Source organism: Lithobates pipiens, unplaced genomic scaffold (genome assembly GCF_037356315.1).
Source record: "Lithobates pipiens isolate NorthernLeopardFrog02 unplaced genomic scaffold, aLitPip1_a1.2 Scaffold_16, whole genome shotgun sequence".
Lineage (NCBI taxonomy): Eukaryota > Metazoa > Chordata > Amphibia > Anura > Ranidae > Lithobates > Lithobates pipiens.
Window position 1 is genome coordinate 401,093,485 of NW_027507748.1, and position 14,822 is coordinate 401,108,306.

General features: G+C 39.1%; 1 protein-coding gene across 2 annotated transcripts in view; it reads left to right on the forward strand.

The window, feature by feature from the left end:
• The window catches only part of PSPH (phosphoserine phosphatase), a 33,528-nt gene extending 23,422 nt beyond the window's left edge, over positions 1-10,106 (forward strand). For both annotated transcript variants that reach the window (XM_077482335.1, XM_077482334.1), the window contains 3 exons: positions 268-413; positions 4,007-4,155; positions 7,509-10,106. In XM_077482335.1, the coding sequence (XP_077338461.1) occupies positions 268-413; positions 4,007-4,155; positions 7,509-7,652 (439 nt within the window). In that variant the 3' untranslated portion in view covers positions 7,653-10,106. The remainder of the gene's footprint in view (positions 1-267; positions 414-4,006; positions 4,156-7,508) is intronic.
• Positions 10,107-14,822: the final 4,716 nt, after the last annotated feature.

Genomic DNA, 14,822 nt, shown 5'->3' on the forward strand with positions numbered 1-14,822 from the left:
ACCAGATACTGTACATACAGTATAACTTTGCAAACTGATGGAAAGGAAAATGGAATATAGGTGGTGGTCTTGCTGCCTATAACAACTGATTAGCTTTCATATTTTTCATTGACAATATCATCTGGTTTGTTGCTATATGTAAAGTTTCCGTTTTGCTCCAATTTTCATATATCGATTCTAGTCACTAAAACCTTGTTTTGTAAACTGAATTTCTTAGGTCATGTGTTATTTTCTGTAAAAGAATGCCTTTTCTTTTTCCTTTATAAGGAATCTGGTTCACCGCCTGCACCAAAGAAATGTACAGGTCTTCCTGATATCAGGAGGATTTCAGAGCATTGTGGAGCATGTAGCTGCAGAGCTGGAAATCCCTCTGAGTAATGTTTATGCCAATAGACTCAAGTTCTACTTCAATGGTTAGTTATGTGTATCACATTTAAATACTAAAACCTTTTAACATGTTTAATATCTTTTTCTTGTGTTGACCTATTTGGGATTTAGACTTATTGTTCCTGGCGCCAATGTGGCACCATAAACATGATATAGCTCCGCCCCTATCTCCAACCACAGGCTCTTACCAGTGGTGGCTGTTAGGAGTTTGTCCTTTCAGCCAATCAGGTGGCGGGACTCAGGACCCGTTTCCTGATTGGCTGGGAGGAGGATCAGTGTAACAATAGCAAATATTCATTCGCTATTGTCACACAACTGTGTGGGCTCAGAGTGCAGTGCTCTGCCCCAAGCCCATCGTTTTTGGAAGTCTATTAGAGCCCCTGGCTCTAATCACGTGCTTCAACCCCCCCCCCCTTCCCCTTAGGTATCCATACGCCTGGTGCCCTGCATGTAGATTAGGGGGGCAGGCACATGGATAGGGCGGAGCGGTGCCCATGCACCCCTAATGGATGGGCCGCCACTGGCTCTTATGTCAGTGGACTTCGACAGAATATATATTATATATATATAACATATATATAAAAAGTGGCGGCCCGTCCATTGAGGGCGCACAAGTGCCACCTCCCCTATCCATGCATCCAGCCCCTTGATCTACATATCAGTGGCGCGGGACCATGGATTCCAATGTGGGATCTGTGTTTTTTTTTTAAGTCCCTGATTAGAGCCAGAGGCTCTAATAGGCTTCAAAAAAAGGTGGCCTTGGAGCACAGAGCATTTAGCTCCAAAGCCACCCAGTTGTGTGACCATAGTGAATAAATTTTCGTATTATCACACTAAAGTTCCTCCCTGCCAATCAGAGGCAGGTCTGTGAGACCTGTTTCCAGATTGGTCAAAGCATCAGGCAATCCTATTGGATGCCTAGCATTTTGGCAGAAGAGGAGACACAGTGGAGGAAGCTGGAGGAGCGGACACTAGAGCCGCCACTGCCCACATTCCAGGAGAGGAGGAGAGGACACCACAGCCCTGCCACATAAGTGGGTAAGTGCGCGAGCACCCTATTCAAAAAATGAGGGACAAAGGAATGTCCACAGAAATCAATTAAGTGGTGGGTCAACAATGGTGTAATTGTACAAAAGATAAGGCTTTATTAATGAATTACATAAATTAATAAAAAAAAGTCCAACCAATCTGGTACAGTGACCGTACTGATGGACCTCGTTCCTACAAGGTACACAGTGACTAATAAATAATTACTGCAGTAATAGACAACATTGTCCTTAAGACCCCGCTGAACCCGAATACCCCGCTACCCCTACCATGGAAGTTCTTATATCCAAGATGTGAACAAAAATTGGTGCTACACTTTATCCTGCTCCTTTTGGGAAAACCCCAATGTTGAATCCCTCCTTAAATCATTTAATTAGTCCTTAGGACAAGTCCTTTTGTCCATTTGAAAAGGCTTATACTGGTAATACAACAAAGGGTGATGGAAAGAGAATGGTTTGGAAGTTCATAACAGCTCTGCCTATAGTTAGGCTGAAGAAGAATTTCTATTATTCTACTCAGCAGATCACAGGTTCCGACAATAGTAAACCGTGTTGAATCATTGCTCTATCACAACAAAGGCAGCAGTATGCATTGTACACTGATTGATATTAACCGTATATATCGTAGAGGTAGTGTAGAGGGCTGCATACTAAGCCTGATGAGCAGTATGAGAGTACAAGACGTTCAATGCTGTTCAAATTTCAGTCTTTAAATGATTGCCAAAGTGACACACTATAGAGAAGTGGCTCTTATTCTTCCTGTATTCGGCTGAGTATGCCGCGGTTACTACCATTCAGTGTCTTCTATGAAGGTGATCATATAATATGGCTGTGAGACAGCTTTAATCAGTTCCCAGCGTTTGCAACAGCGAGTGGTGGAAAAGGAATGGTTTGGGAGTTCAAGTATCACTGCCTGTAGTTGAGCTGGAGAAAAATCTCTATTGTTCCACTCAGCAATTCACAGGTTCCAACTGAAATAGACGGTGTTGAATCATTGCAAAAATCGCAACATAGGCAGCAGTCTTATTTCTATACTGATTGATATTAGCAATGTATGTCTGTGTAGAAGGCTGCATATTGATCATGGTGGTCAATATAAAAATACAAAATGTTCAACACAGTTCAAAATTTAGTCTTTGAATGATCGCCAAAGTAACACACTATAGGAAAGAGGCATATACATGAAGTTCGCCCTGAACGGGCTCTTAACCCTCCTGTAATAGTACCGTGATAAGTGCCATTTGGTGTATCTTCTATAGAGGTGATCGTGTAGTATGACTGTGAAACCGCTTTCCTGAGTTTTCCACCAATTTCAGAGATTGAGCTCAGGAATTGTTTGTTTCCTCCATGTGGTTATCATGCAGGACCTCCTGGTTCAGACGTCTGGAATACTGTAGAGAGCACAGCTACGATAGCTGGAATGAACCAATCCGGAATGCGGAAGTAGACTTATCCAAAGTATATTTATGAAAGATCAGCTTCCATTCATGGATGAAGAACCATAGTAGAGTGCGGGGAATGGGGTACAGCGCCAGAAGCATTGACGCGTTTCGTGCACTTCGTCCTGGACCGCCCGCTGGGGGCTGTTTCAGTGCCATGCCACACCACCGGGGGGTGTTGTTTTCTTTTTTGGGGGGTGGCAAACAAACAACACCCCCCGTGTGGCACTGAAACAGCACCCCAGGAGGGAGGACCGGCAAACAATTATAGGTATAAATAAATATATATGTTGAAACCTCAGAGCTCACGGATGATAGGAAGGAAATCTGGTGGACCCGCCCTATTGTGCCAACATTCTGGTCCAAAGTGGTTTGAATGTTATCTCAGCTATTTTGAAGCTTTTAATTCAAATCACCACTTCATTGCTAGAGCCTGGAAAATGCCTATGCTTTGTCTTCTGGCCACTAAGCAAATAATAACTAAAGCTATGATACACACAAAGATTAAAGCAACCTTACAGGACAGAATCCTATAATAGATTTAGATTTGGTGCCTATGGGTGGCCATCCAATTTTGATGCATCTCTCTTGGAACCATGATTGTTAAATACCATCCTTTTAGCGTGCTCCTGCCTGCACTGGGTGGTTGAGTCCCAGCAACCCCAGGGGTCCCCCTTCCTCTTTCCTTACCAAGATCTAGACCCTTTCTCTCTCTACCCCCCTTCCTCTTTCCTTACCAAGATCTAGACCCTTTCTCTCTCTACCCCCCTTCCTCTTTCCTTACCAAGATCTAGACCCTTTCCCTTTCTCTCCCTACCCCCTTTCCTCTTTTCTTTTCGTTCTTTTCTCCCTCTTTCCTATTTCTCCCATTTTTTTGGAGCCTATTCTTTTCAATCTCTTTAATCTGTATTGCCCTTGTAGAGCAATAATTCTTATATATTCTTATATTGCACTCATTGTCATTCCCTGCATGGAGACTATGTTATTGTATGCATATAACTCCATGCTTTGTCTTATATTTCTGTAAACCTGCAATAAAACTTTTGAATAAGAAAAAAAAATCTGTTCGTCCGTTGCCATTTAATGCAAATGTTAAACAGTTTTTTGTGTTTCTGTGTTTTTTTTTAAAAAAAGGTGACTATGCTGGGTTTGATGAAACGCAGCTTACTGCAGAATCTGGTGGTAAAGGAAAAGTAATTGGCCTTCTCAAGGAAAAGTATGGTTTTTATAATGTCGTTATGATTGGAGATGGTGCTACAGATATGGAAGCATGTCCCCCTGCTGTAAGTCTGGTGTTCTAAAAATAAGTATATGAAAATTGAAATTCATATGTTACAGTATATATTATTGTAAATATTCAGTGTTAGCTAAAAAAAAAAATGCATCTACCATTAGAATAAATTATTGGTAGGAGTTAGATTCATGAATCATTATTACCGCTATAATTATTAACAATAATGTCTTTATAGGGATAATAGTTGACCTGGAGGCAGGAATACATTGGATTTAATGCAGGAATAATATAAAACAAGCCATGGCTAATGCTGCGCTAAAACAAAGTGGAATGGAAGTTCAGCATCTAAAGTCAGAATACTGACTCCACAGATAATGGTAAAATAAAAAATGCCGCGCTAGAACAGTAGCATAAAATAATAACAGAATATCAAGCAATGATAGAACTAAAAAAAAATCCAATATGACAAGTCCATATATTGAAGAATGAGTGAGAAGCGAATCGGGAGGAGGTAGAGAGGAGACGTTACTGGAAGTGGCAGCAGAGGAGTATTGGTTTCTGGGAGACCCAATTCACTAGACTTGGTGAGACCACTTTTATCCGTGGTCACGGATAGCTGGTAAGCAGGCTTACTTACTCTCACTGGGTGTGAAACGCGATTCTCTCTGGTGTGGAGGAATATTACCCTATCTTTCCTTATAGCTCTTTTATCTGTAAAGAGCACGGATGTTGGCTACTATACCCATTCTTCAATAGATGGACTTGTGATATTGGACTTTTCCTGTTAATTAATATCAATAATAATATATTTTCCAGTTCCAGTTAATATCATTGCTTGATATTCAGGTATTATTTTATGCTACTGTTCTAGCGCTGCATTTTTTATTTTACTTTAATGCAGTAATGCTTTTACATTTGTCAAGAGATAATGGAGATCATCAGGACAGCTTTTTGAAGCATAAGTAGAAAATTCCACTAAGAAATACATGTGCACAGTGAGCTCTGAAAGTGCAGTACAGGTGTTATAGGAGTCCTTATAGATTTCCCATAAAGAGGAGTTTATCTCCCATGGTAGAGATGTAGGGCCTTTCATTCTATGAATAGCGTAGGACCCACTGATAATGGGGTACTTTGATGCAGTAGTGGGCTTAGCACTATATGGCCATATAGTGTGACCAAATCCCCATATTTTTGAATATGTTCAGATGTTTTAAATAGCCTTGCAGGATTTAAATGTAATTTTTGTATGTGTATACTGTAATCTATTTTTTTCTGGTTGAGAGGTGAGGCATTGGGGGAATGGCCATTCTAAAGGAATCCTGAATATACTGTATAGTTCTTTATATAGCTAACACAGTAGCCATATACAGTGCCTTGAAAAAGTATTCATACCCCTTTACATTTTCCACATTTTGTCATGTTACAACCAAAAACGTAAATGTCATTTATTGGGATTTTATGTGATAGACCAACACAATGTGGCACATAAATTGTGAAGTGGAAGGAAAATGATAAATGGTTTTCCAAATTTTTTACAAATAAATATGTGAAAAGTGTGGCTGCATTTGTATTCAGCCCCCCTGAGTCAGTACTCCAAACCACCTTTTGCTGCAATTACAGCTGCAAGTCTTTTTGGGTATGTCTCTACCAGCTTTGCTCATCTAGAGAGTGACATTTTCGCCCATTCTTCTTTGCATAATAGCTCAAGCTCTGTCAGATTGGATGAAGAACATCTGTAAAAAAGCAATTTTCAAGTCTTGCCACAGATTCTCAATTGTATTTAGGTCTGGACTTTGACTGGGCTATTCTAACACATGAATATGCTTAGATCTAAACCATTCCATTTCAGCCCTGGCTGTATGTTTAGGGTCATTGTCCTGCTGTAAGGTGAACCTCTGCCCTAGTCTCAAGTCTTTTGCAGACTCTAACAGGTTTTCTTTGAAGATTGCCCTGTATTTGGCTTCATCCATCTTCTCATCAACTCTGACCAGATTCCCTGTTCCTGCTAAAGAAAAGGATCCCTACAACATGATGCTGCCACCACCATGTTTCACAGTGGGGATGGTGTGCTCAGGGTGCTGTACATTGTTCGTTTTCTACCACACCATAGCGTTTTGCTTTTAGGCCAAAAAGTTCAATTTTGGTATCATCTGACCAGAGCACCTTCTTCCATATGTTTGCTCTGTCCACCATATGGCTTCCATAAAGGTCAGATTTGTGGAGGGCACGACTAATAGTTGTCCTGTTGGCATATTCTGAGCTGTGGATCTCTGCAGCTCCTCCAGTGTTACCATGGGCCTCTTTGCTGCTCTCTATGCTCAACCTGTCAGTTTAGATGAGTGGCCATGTCTTGGCAGGTTTGCAGTTGTACCATACTCTTTCTATTTTCCAATGATGGATTGTACAGTTCTCCATAAGATGTTCAAAGCTTGGGATATTTTCTTATAACCTAACCCTGCTTTAAACTTCTTCACAACTTTATCCCTGACCTGTCTGGTGTGTTCCTTCATGATGTTGTTTGTTCACTAAAGTTCCCTAACAAACCTCTGAGGACTTCACAGAACACCTGTATTTATACTGAGATTAAATTACATGTAGGTGAACTCTATTTACTAATTAGGTAACTTCTGAAGGCAATTGGTTCCACTAGATTTTAGTTAGGGGTATCGGAGTAAAGGGGGCTGAATGAATACAAATGCACACCACGCTTTTCAGATATTTATTTGTAAAAAAAATTGGAAAACCATTTATAATTTTCCTTCCACTTCACAATTATGTGCCACTTTGTGTTGGTCTATCACACAAAATCCAATAAAATACATTTACGTTTTTGGTTGTAAAATGACAAAATGTGGAAAATTTCAAAGGGCTATGAATACTTTTTCAAGGCACTGTAAATATACTTAACACACACACACACACGTAAAATGTAACCAGTCACATGACACTGTGCTAAAGAGATTTGAAGGCTGGATGAGCTACTTCTAGTATAGGAGTAAGGTTACCTGCTTAGAAGGAGGTCTGAATAGGTGAAGCCTAGGTCAAGAATGCCACGATCACTAGGGTACTTATTCCTGGATTGTTCAGATTATGCATTTTTGAGAGCAGAAACTGCAACTGTACTTTGTGTGTGTGTGTGTTTATATATATATATATATATATATATATATATATATATATATATATATATATATATATATATATATATATATATATTCTTAAATATATACACTGTATGCTGACAAACTAGATTTTTGATTCTCTGTTGGAGACATAACAGCCTGCCATGTTTTATCTAACTTACGGTCAGTTCTACTACTGCATTGAAAGATGCCTTCTTGCAATGAATGTGCATGACATTAATTTGGTATGTTCAAAATGGATTTTCTTTTTGCATATTAGGATGGTTTCATTGGATTTGGAGGCAATGTGATCAGGCAACAAGTCAAGGAAAAGGCCAAGTGGTACATTACAGACTTTGAAGAGCTTCTCAGGGAACTGGACAGTGACAGTATCAAAATGAATCACAATGATATAATTTACTAATGTCCAGTAGCCTATCACAGTTTTCTATTATGTAGCAAGATAGGCATTCATCGCACAGTCTTTTGTACGTTAAGAGCCTGTAAACATTTTATAGTGTTTTACCTTTTTATCCAATGAAAATTAATTGAGTTTTAGTTATTTTATAATTACTAACTTTTACTTGAATAACTTTAACAGCAGCAGCTGATAATAGGTATGTTTTTTGCTCTTGTGTTTGTCTCGTTTTCCCAGAGCAGATGTATTGTTTGTCTTAGACATGTGGTGTCACAGTTTTACATGTCAGAATTCGATCAGAATTGTCAGAACACATGTCAGAATTCTATGGTTTATTCCTAATATTTCCACTGCACCATATTTCTTTCCACGTTTAATGGGTGGGTTGCTTAGCAACATGTTATGTTACACTCTAAGTCTGCTAAAGCTGGAGTTAGCCTTTAAAGAGTATATGGCCAGTAGTAATAGGGAAAGATCTTCTGCAAGAAGACCACAGGCAATACAGGTGACTAGTCCTTTGCCATCGACCTGAATTTTTGGGCTCAGATCCCATACTTCAGTTTCTTCTTAAAAAAGGAGTTTGTCAGGTTTGGAAAAAATTAGTCAGCCGCTATAAAAAATTTAGCTGCTGACTTTAAATAAACAGACACTCATCTGTCCAAGGATCCAGCACCATCCTCACCCGAGCCAGTTCCTCACAAGTCTTAGAGTCCCTGGCACTGGCATGTTAACTTTGGACAGCCAGCTGTGACTCCTTGTGGCTTCACTTTGTGAATGGTCTTGCAGCCTTCAGTCCCAGAAGGTTGTGAGCAGGGTGGGAGGGAGGAAGAAGAACTTCCGGTGGATCCTGTGATCGGACCGGAAGTGGGAGCAGGTACTTTTCAAAACCAGGTACCTGCTCCCCCCATAAAACCAGGTACCTGCTCCCCCCTAAAACCAGGTACCTGCCCCCCCCCCCTAATTGGAGGGGTGAGGAGGAGAAAGAGTGGGATTTCCCCTTTTTAGTGAAAGTCCGCTTTAAGTAATAGAAAATACTTGAGCTATCCCATACAGGAAACTTTATTTTGAATACACTGATGTTTTATTATATTTATTTTCAAAAACTATGAACATGAACGAAAGCACTTAAATTACAGATCTGTTATATGGATGAAATGTGTATATTACATTGTATAGCAGCACTAACATGGGGGTCATTGGTTACTATGTATTTGTATTCTAATATAAATAAATTAAAAAGGCTTGACAGTGTAATTCTAAGCAGAATTTAAATGAATTCATAATAATTATAAAGGTGTTTATGCATAGTGAAATAGCTCAGTTAGGGTCTGACTGAACAAAATTAAATTTGGGGGAAAATTGGGTTGTATAAATATCGTATTATGATCTTTCATGTTGAAAGGCATGACGTGGAAATCTAATGATAGGATCACCATGTAGGCATAGGCAGTCAGTCTGCTCATACCAGTTCTAAACCATAAGATCTAGTTGGGGGTCATCTCAAGTATTCCATTTTAGCTTTATTGTCTATGTCTGCATCAGGCCAGACAAGCTGATAAGCTGCAAATGGGTGTATGTATGTATGTTGGTGTTAGGTTTCCTCTATGTGTAATTTGATAGGGATAAATTAATATGTAATAGACTATATAGAAAAAAATATTAGTTATGTATTTTATCTTGGTGCATAGCTAAGAATGGTGGGAATTGCTGCTGTCTAGTTCCAAACTAATTACAGAACTTACTTTTGGTTAAATCCTTAAATTCCATGTGATACTGTTAGTGTTTCCAGAATGTCTACGGGAAAGGTAGCGGTTCTTTGGATTAGACAGCATTTGCATTAAAACCATTCTCAGGTTTGGCCTTGCACGCAACAGGTAATGTTGAGAGGTGCACATAAACAAAAAGTGCTGAAATACACGTCTAGAAACTAAAAAGTGATTCTGAATCTTTCTTCATGAAAAAAAAAAACATGAATAGACTATACCAACTACCACAATTCTCTGTGGTTTGCCAAATGTAGGAATTCTGACAATCGTCTTTTTGTTAACATACAACCTTATTTAATAGTCTAAAGTGCAATATGTGCTAAATCCAGTCATCCACAGCAATCAGGGTTCATGTTTTTCTCATCCAACTACAGTAGACTGTCAGCCATTACTGCACTTACTGTAATCACTGCAGTTTACATTACCCTATGAAATACACCTGCTTGATTATTTATAAAGCATATCAAAATATCCATATTTCTAGTTCGCACATGTCATTTTTTTTTTTTAAATTGTAGAAATTTATTTGACATGTCTGGTGCTTTATATATATATGTCATGACGCACAAGGTCCTAACAAACACTGTAAATGATATATTTTCTAATCTGTCGTTATTGAATGTACTTTTTCATCTGAATTGTTTTCCCTTTGTTCTAATATACCTGTAGAAATAAAGCATTCTTACAAACTGGTTGTGATTGTCTGAAGCAGATCTATACTATTCACATTGTTATGAATAACATTTTACCTGATTGTCCCAGCAATAAACAATAAGGTCCCACCCTGCCTACTTTTGGTCTATGGAAAGCTTATTAGGTTATCATTCAATGAGAAAACTCTTATATTTATTTACATAGAGGGTACTCGGGTGGGAAAATGTATGAAATATTGATGAAATGGTTGGATTCCTTAGGCCTGGGTCCTCTACAGTTAACAATTTAGATAAATACATGGGGGAAATAACCTTCATGATATCTTGAATATTTCTAGGTAAGATTTAACTAAAATAAACACAGGAAAGTAAGGAGTGAAGATCCCTTATTCTAGAAACCACAACAGTTGTTATAATTATAAAGGATTTAAATAGCACCAGCAGCTTTACAAAATAAAGGGACACAGTACAGTTACAATACAAGAGGGTTAGGAGGGACCTGCATGTGAGAGCTTACAATCTACATGATACATGTATGTTATACATATCACACTTGTTACAGTGCATACAATAAATGGTTGTACATGTAAATTAACACGATACACATTTGTTTCTATTTGGTAGAATGTTATATAAGTCATTGACAAAACTGGCATGTTATTATTCTTGCTGTTTGTAAAGTCAAACATGGAACCGTGTTTATGAATAATTACTTGGTTTGTTAAGCTAGGTTTACACTATTGTGGGTGCAGGAATGCAGGTAAATCGCACGAGTTCCTGCACCCCTGTCCAAAATACGCTGCTCTTTAGCAGACACGTAACGCGTGGAGGTGGCATTAGTTCCTAATTCTTAATGGTACTCCTACACATCAGAAAACGCAGCACATTTTAAGGTGCGTAAACTGCAAGGTGCTTTGGGTTCCATGCGGCTGTATTTTCGAAAAAGGGTCAGGGACTTTTTCCCCTGTGTTTTCCATTGGTACTCCCACACCACCTGCAGTATGTGAACCTAGCCTAATACAGTATCTGAAGGAGATGTTTTAGGGTAAGAGATGGTTACTGTATGTTTGTATCTTGTACAATTTGTAAAAACTTAAATTACAATAATCTGAGCAAAAACAATAGAGAGTCCAGCCCTTTGAAAGGGTACTGTAAACCTGTCTGACAACATGGTGGAATGTCCAAGCTACTCCTTTAAAGTGTTTTAAAGGATACACAAAATTACTAGCAGCACCTCTTTTGTGACTCAACAGTAAAGTAGTATTTCTGGTTATACCATCTCACCACATATTGAGACTTTTCCACAGTTTCCTGGTGAAGTCATACAGCCCCATTTCTTTTGGTTTATCTGGAGTATTTAGCTCTAAAAAGTTACATCAGTAAGTTAACATACTGTAAGTAGTCCTCATCAAATTGCAAAATGAAGGTGTGAGGGGTTATGCCTAAAGTGTGCCAACAATGACTGCTGGAGTCATTGTGCCTTGCATGTGCCATTAGACATATTATGACCACCAAAACAGTTCATTTAAATGCCTAAGTGTCTCTGTGAACCGTCTGCTGCTCTTCCTGCCTCTGTCTCCTCTTACTGGCATTATAGAGTATTTCCCTTGCATCACTTTATACCCTCTTTACCTTTTTCCCCAACTCTCCTTTTATACAACCAACCCCTTGAACGCAATACTGTGTCGCATTTAAATAAGGATCAGTGCTACTGCTACACTTGGTACACAAGGTAAGTCCACTAACCTTAAAAATAAGAGATCTCATTAGGATGTAGTACCTGTGTACTGTATACATTTATTTCTGTAAGCATCCAATTCCTACTATTCAGCTTTATTCTTGATGTAGTGCACTCTCATTTGTGTTTGTCATACACTCTTTTTCACGTCTTGGCCAGATTATACTTCTGATCAGTGCTCACTAATGCTCCAGTGGACTTGTCCAGTGCTGGAAATAGAAAAGCTTGCAATTCTGCATCTGCATCGGGGTCAGATTTTCATTCGTAGGGACAGAATTAGAGGTATTTTGCTACCATAGATATCATCTGACCAGCAGAGGCATTTCCTATCCCTTTAATATGCTGCAATACCACTGCACAAGTTGCTATGTATAAATGTACACAATAAAAAAGTAAGTGACTAAGATCTGGTATAAATGGGATTGGGACAGTTGTCTATCTGGGTGAACTATTTGAACAGAACTGGCCATTTGGAGACGGGTGATCTGTGCTAATAGGAAAATGTTGCCCACTGGAAATGTTTGGGATATCCCATATACCCACACATTTCTTGGGTCTAACCTGCTTCTTCAGGATGTGGCTATCCAGAAATATACAGTACAACATGGTTTTCACCAATGTTCTCCTCAAAGGACCCATTCAACGTGTATAAAATGGCACATGCAGTGGCACATTTCCGGGTGTTTATGTGTGTATATGTGTAATAAAACACGCCTTGCACACAGTGCAGCTCTCCCTTCAGGAATAATCCTCACTGGTCCTTAGCAATCTCTGTTGGACTTTCAAAAGGCAGGTAGTAATCTATATCAAATGTAGATTCCTTCCACTATGCTGCTTCAAACTTGAATCCACACTGGCTTTTCTGCTGCCACTTCCAGCAACGTCTCCTCTCTACTTCCTATAAAAAAAGTTTTTTTTGCCAGAATTGTACACATCTCCCCCATCTCCAAGGTTTTTTGGAACTCAAAATTTGAAACTCAGCATTTAGATGTCGACACGTGGACTTTGGAATTCAGAACTCAGAGTTCGGAAATTCAGAATTTGAAACTTGGAAACTCAAAATTCTGAATTTGGAGTCTGGAACCCAGAAATCAGAATTTGTAGTATAGAATTCAGAAATTGGAATTTGGAATTCTGAACTCAGAATTTGGAATTGAAAAGTCAAAATATGGAATTTCGAACTCAGATTTTGGAACTTGGAATTCAGAATTCAGAATATGAAATTCAGAACTTGGAATCTGGAACTTGGAATTCAGAACTTAGAATTTTGAATTCAGAATTTGGAAGTTAGAAACCAGAATTTGGAACTCGGAAATTTGAAAGTTGGAACTCGGAATGTGGCATTAGGAACTTGGAATTTAGAACTCCGAATTTGGAACTCAAAATTCAGGACTCAGAATTTTGAACTGGAAACTCGGAATTTGGAACTCTGGAATGTGGAATTTGAAATTCAGAACCCTATTGATTTCTCCCTATGTTTGGCCTTGTTGCAATTTTCTCTTCTACCACTAGGTGGTACTTGGGGCTACTAGATATGAGAAGGGCAATGCAAGGTCATGTTCTGGGTATATGGGGTATCTCAGCCATGCCTTTCCCTGCATGGCTGCCCTCCTATTGAAGTCTCTGAGTCTGCCAATTAATCTTGTAACTATCTAAGGGTATCCTGGCCCTAACCCTCTCTCCTCCAAAAAAGTTTGTTAAGAGAAATAAACTTTCTTTTGCATTCAAGAAGTGCCTGGTGCCCAATAACTTTAACTACTCTGCACCCAACATGCCTCACAACCCTCTACATACAGAAGGATGTCAGCTATCCCTGGCGGTCCTCATTAGATCAAAGGAGGCCTGGGACCTTGCTACATAGGAATCAATAGCTCCATTTGTTTTCAGGCAGGTTGTGCCTGCATGAGTTCAAAGGTATAACCAGGAGATTGCAAAACTAATGTTGTGTTTTACAGAATGCCAAATTCTTATGAAATTTATATACAACTACTGGTTAAGAGCCCATTTACACCTTGGTGTCCTGGAGGTTTGCATTAAAATAAATGGGCCGCCAACGTATAATATTGTCCAAAAAAATCAGACACGCACCATTTTTTTTTTTTTAAAGAAGCGCACCATAAAACACTATAGCACGTCACTGTGTCTTGGAATGCTCAGCAACACATGTGTGTTCCCTTAGTGTGTTAGGGTGCCATTAAAAAGTGCTAACACATGCAATGTGCAGTGTAACATACACATTACGGCAACACAGCAGCATGAATGGGGACTAGAAAAAAAAAAACACCTAGCAAAAGAATAATGTTTATACCCACCACTCTCATTCCTTGAAACCTCCCTCTCTTGAGTAAATCTATAACCACAATCTTCACTTCTGACACATTTCTGGTTGTTTGCCTCAACTTTTCCATTTTTGTGTGACTCCATCACCTTGCAGTCTGCTTTGAAGCCATCTTTCAGGTGTGCCTGCAAAAGAGGACCACATCCCAAGGTGCAGATACCACCTGTGCATACTGGCAAAAAGATGGGGCACATGTGATGCTGATGGCACAGACAGCTTGAGGATTCTTATAAAGGCAAGACACGCATATGTGATGGTGCTAGGAAAGATGGGACATGCATGTACAGGTAGTTCTGAGGAGGGGGAGCTGGAGACTTTCAATGTGATCCTGAGCGTGTGGTTCCTGAATGGTAGTTTAAAGACTGCGATTGAAAACCAGTTTAAAATATAAACGTTTCTAAATATGATTGAAAATAATTGTTTATTGCCTGTGCTAAACTGGTCAAGAGCCTTGTATTGCTGATAAAGAAAGTTGAAGCTTTAGTACTATGTTAACATCAGATCTACATAGAAAGTAAACTGATACAGGGATCAATATTATTATTATTATTATTATACAGGTTTTATATAGCGCCAACAGTTTGCTCAGCGCTTTACAACATGAGGGCAGACATTAGTTAGATTACAATTTGGTACAAGAGGAATCAGAGGGCCCTGCTCATTAGAGCTTACAATCTAAAA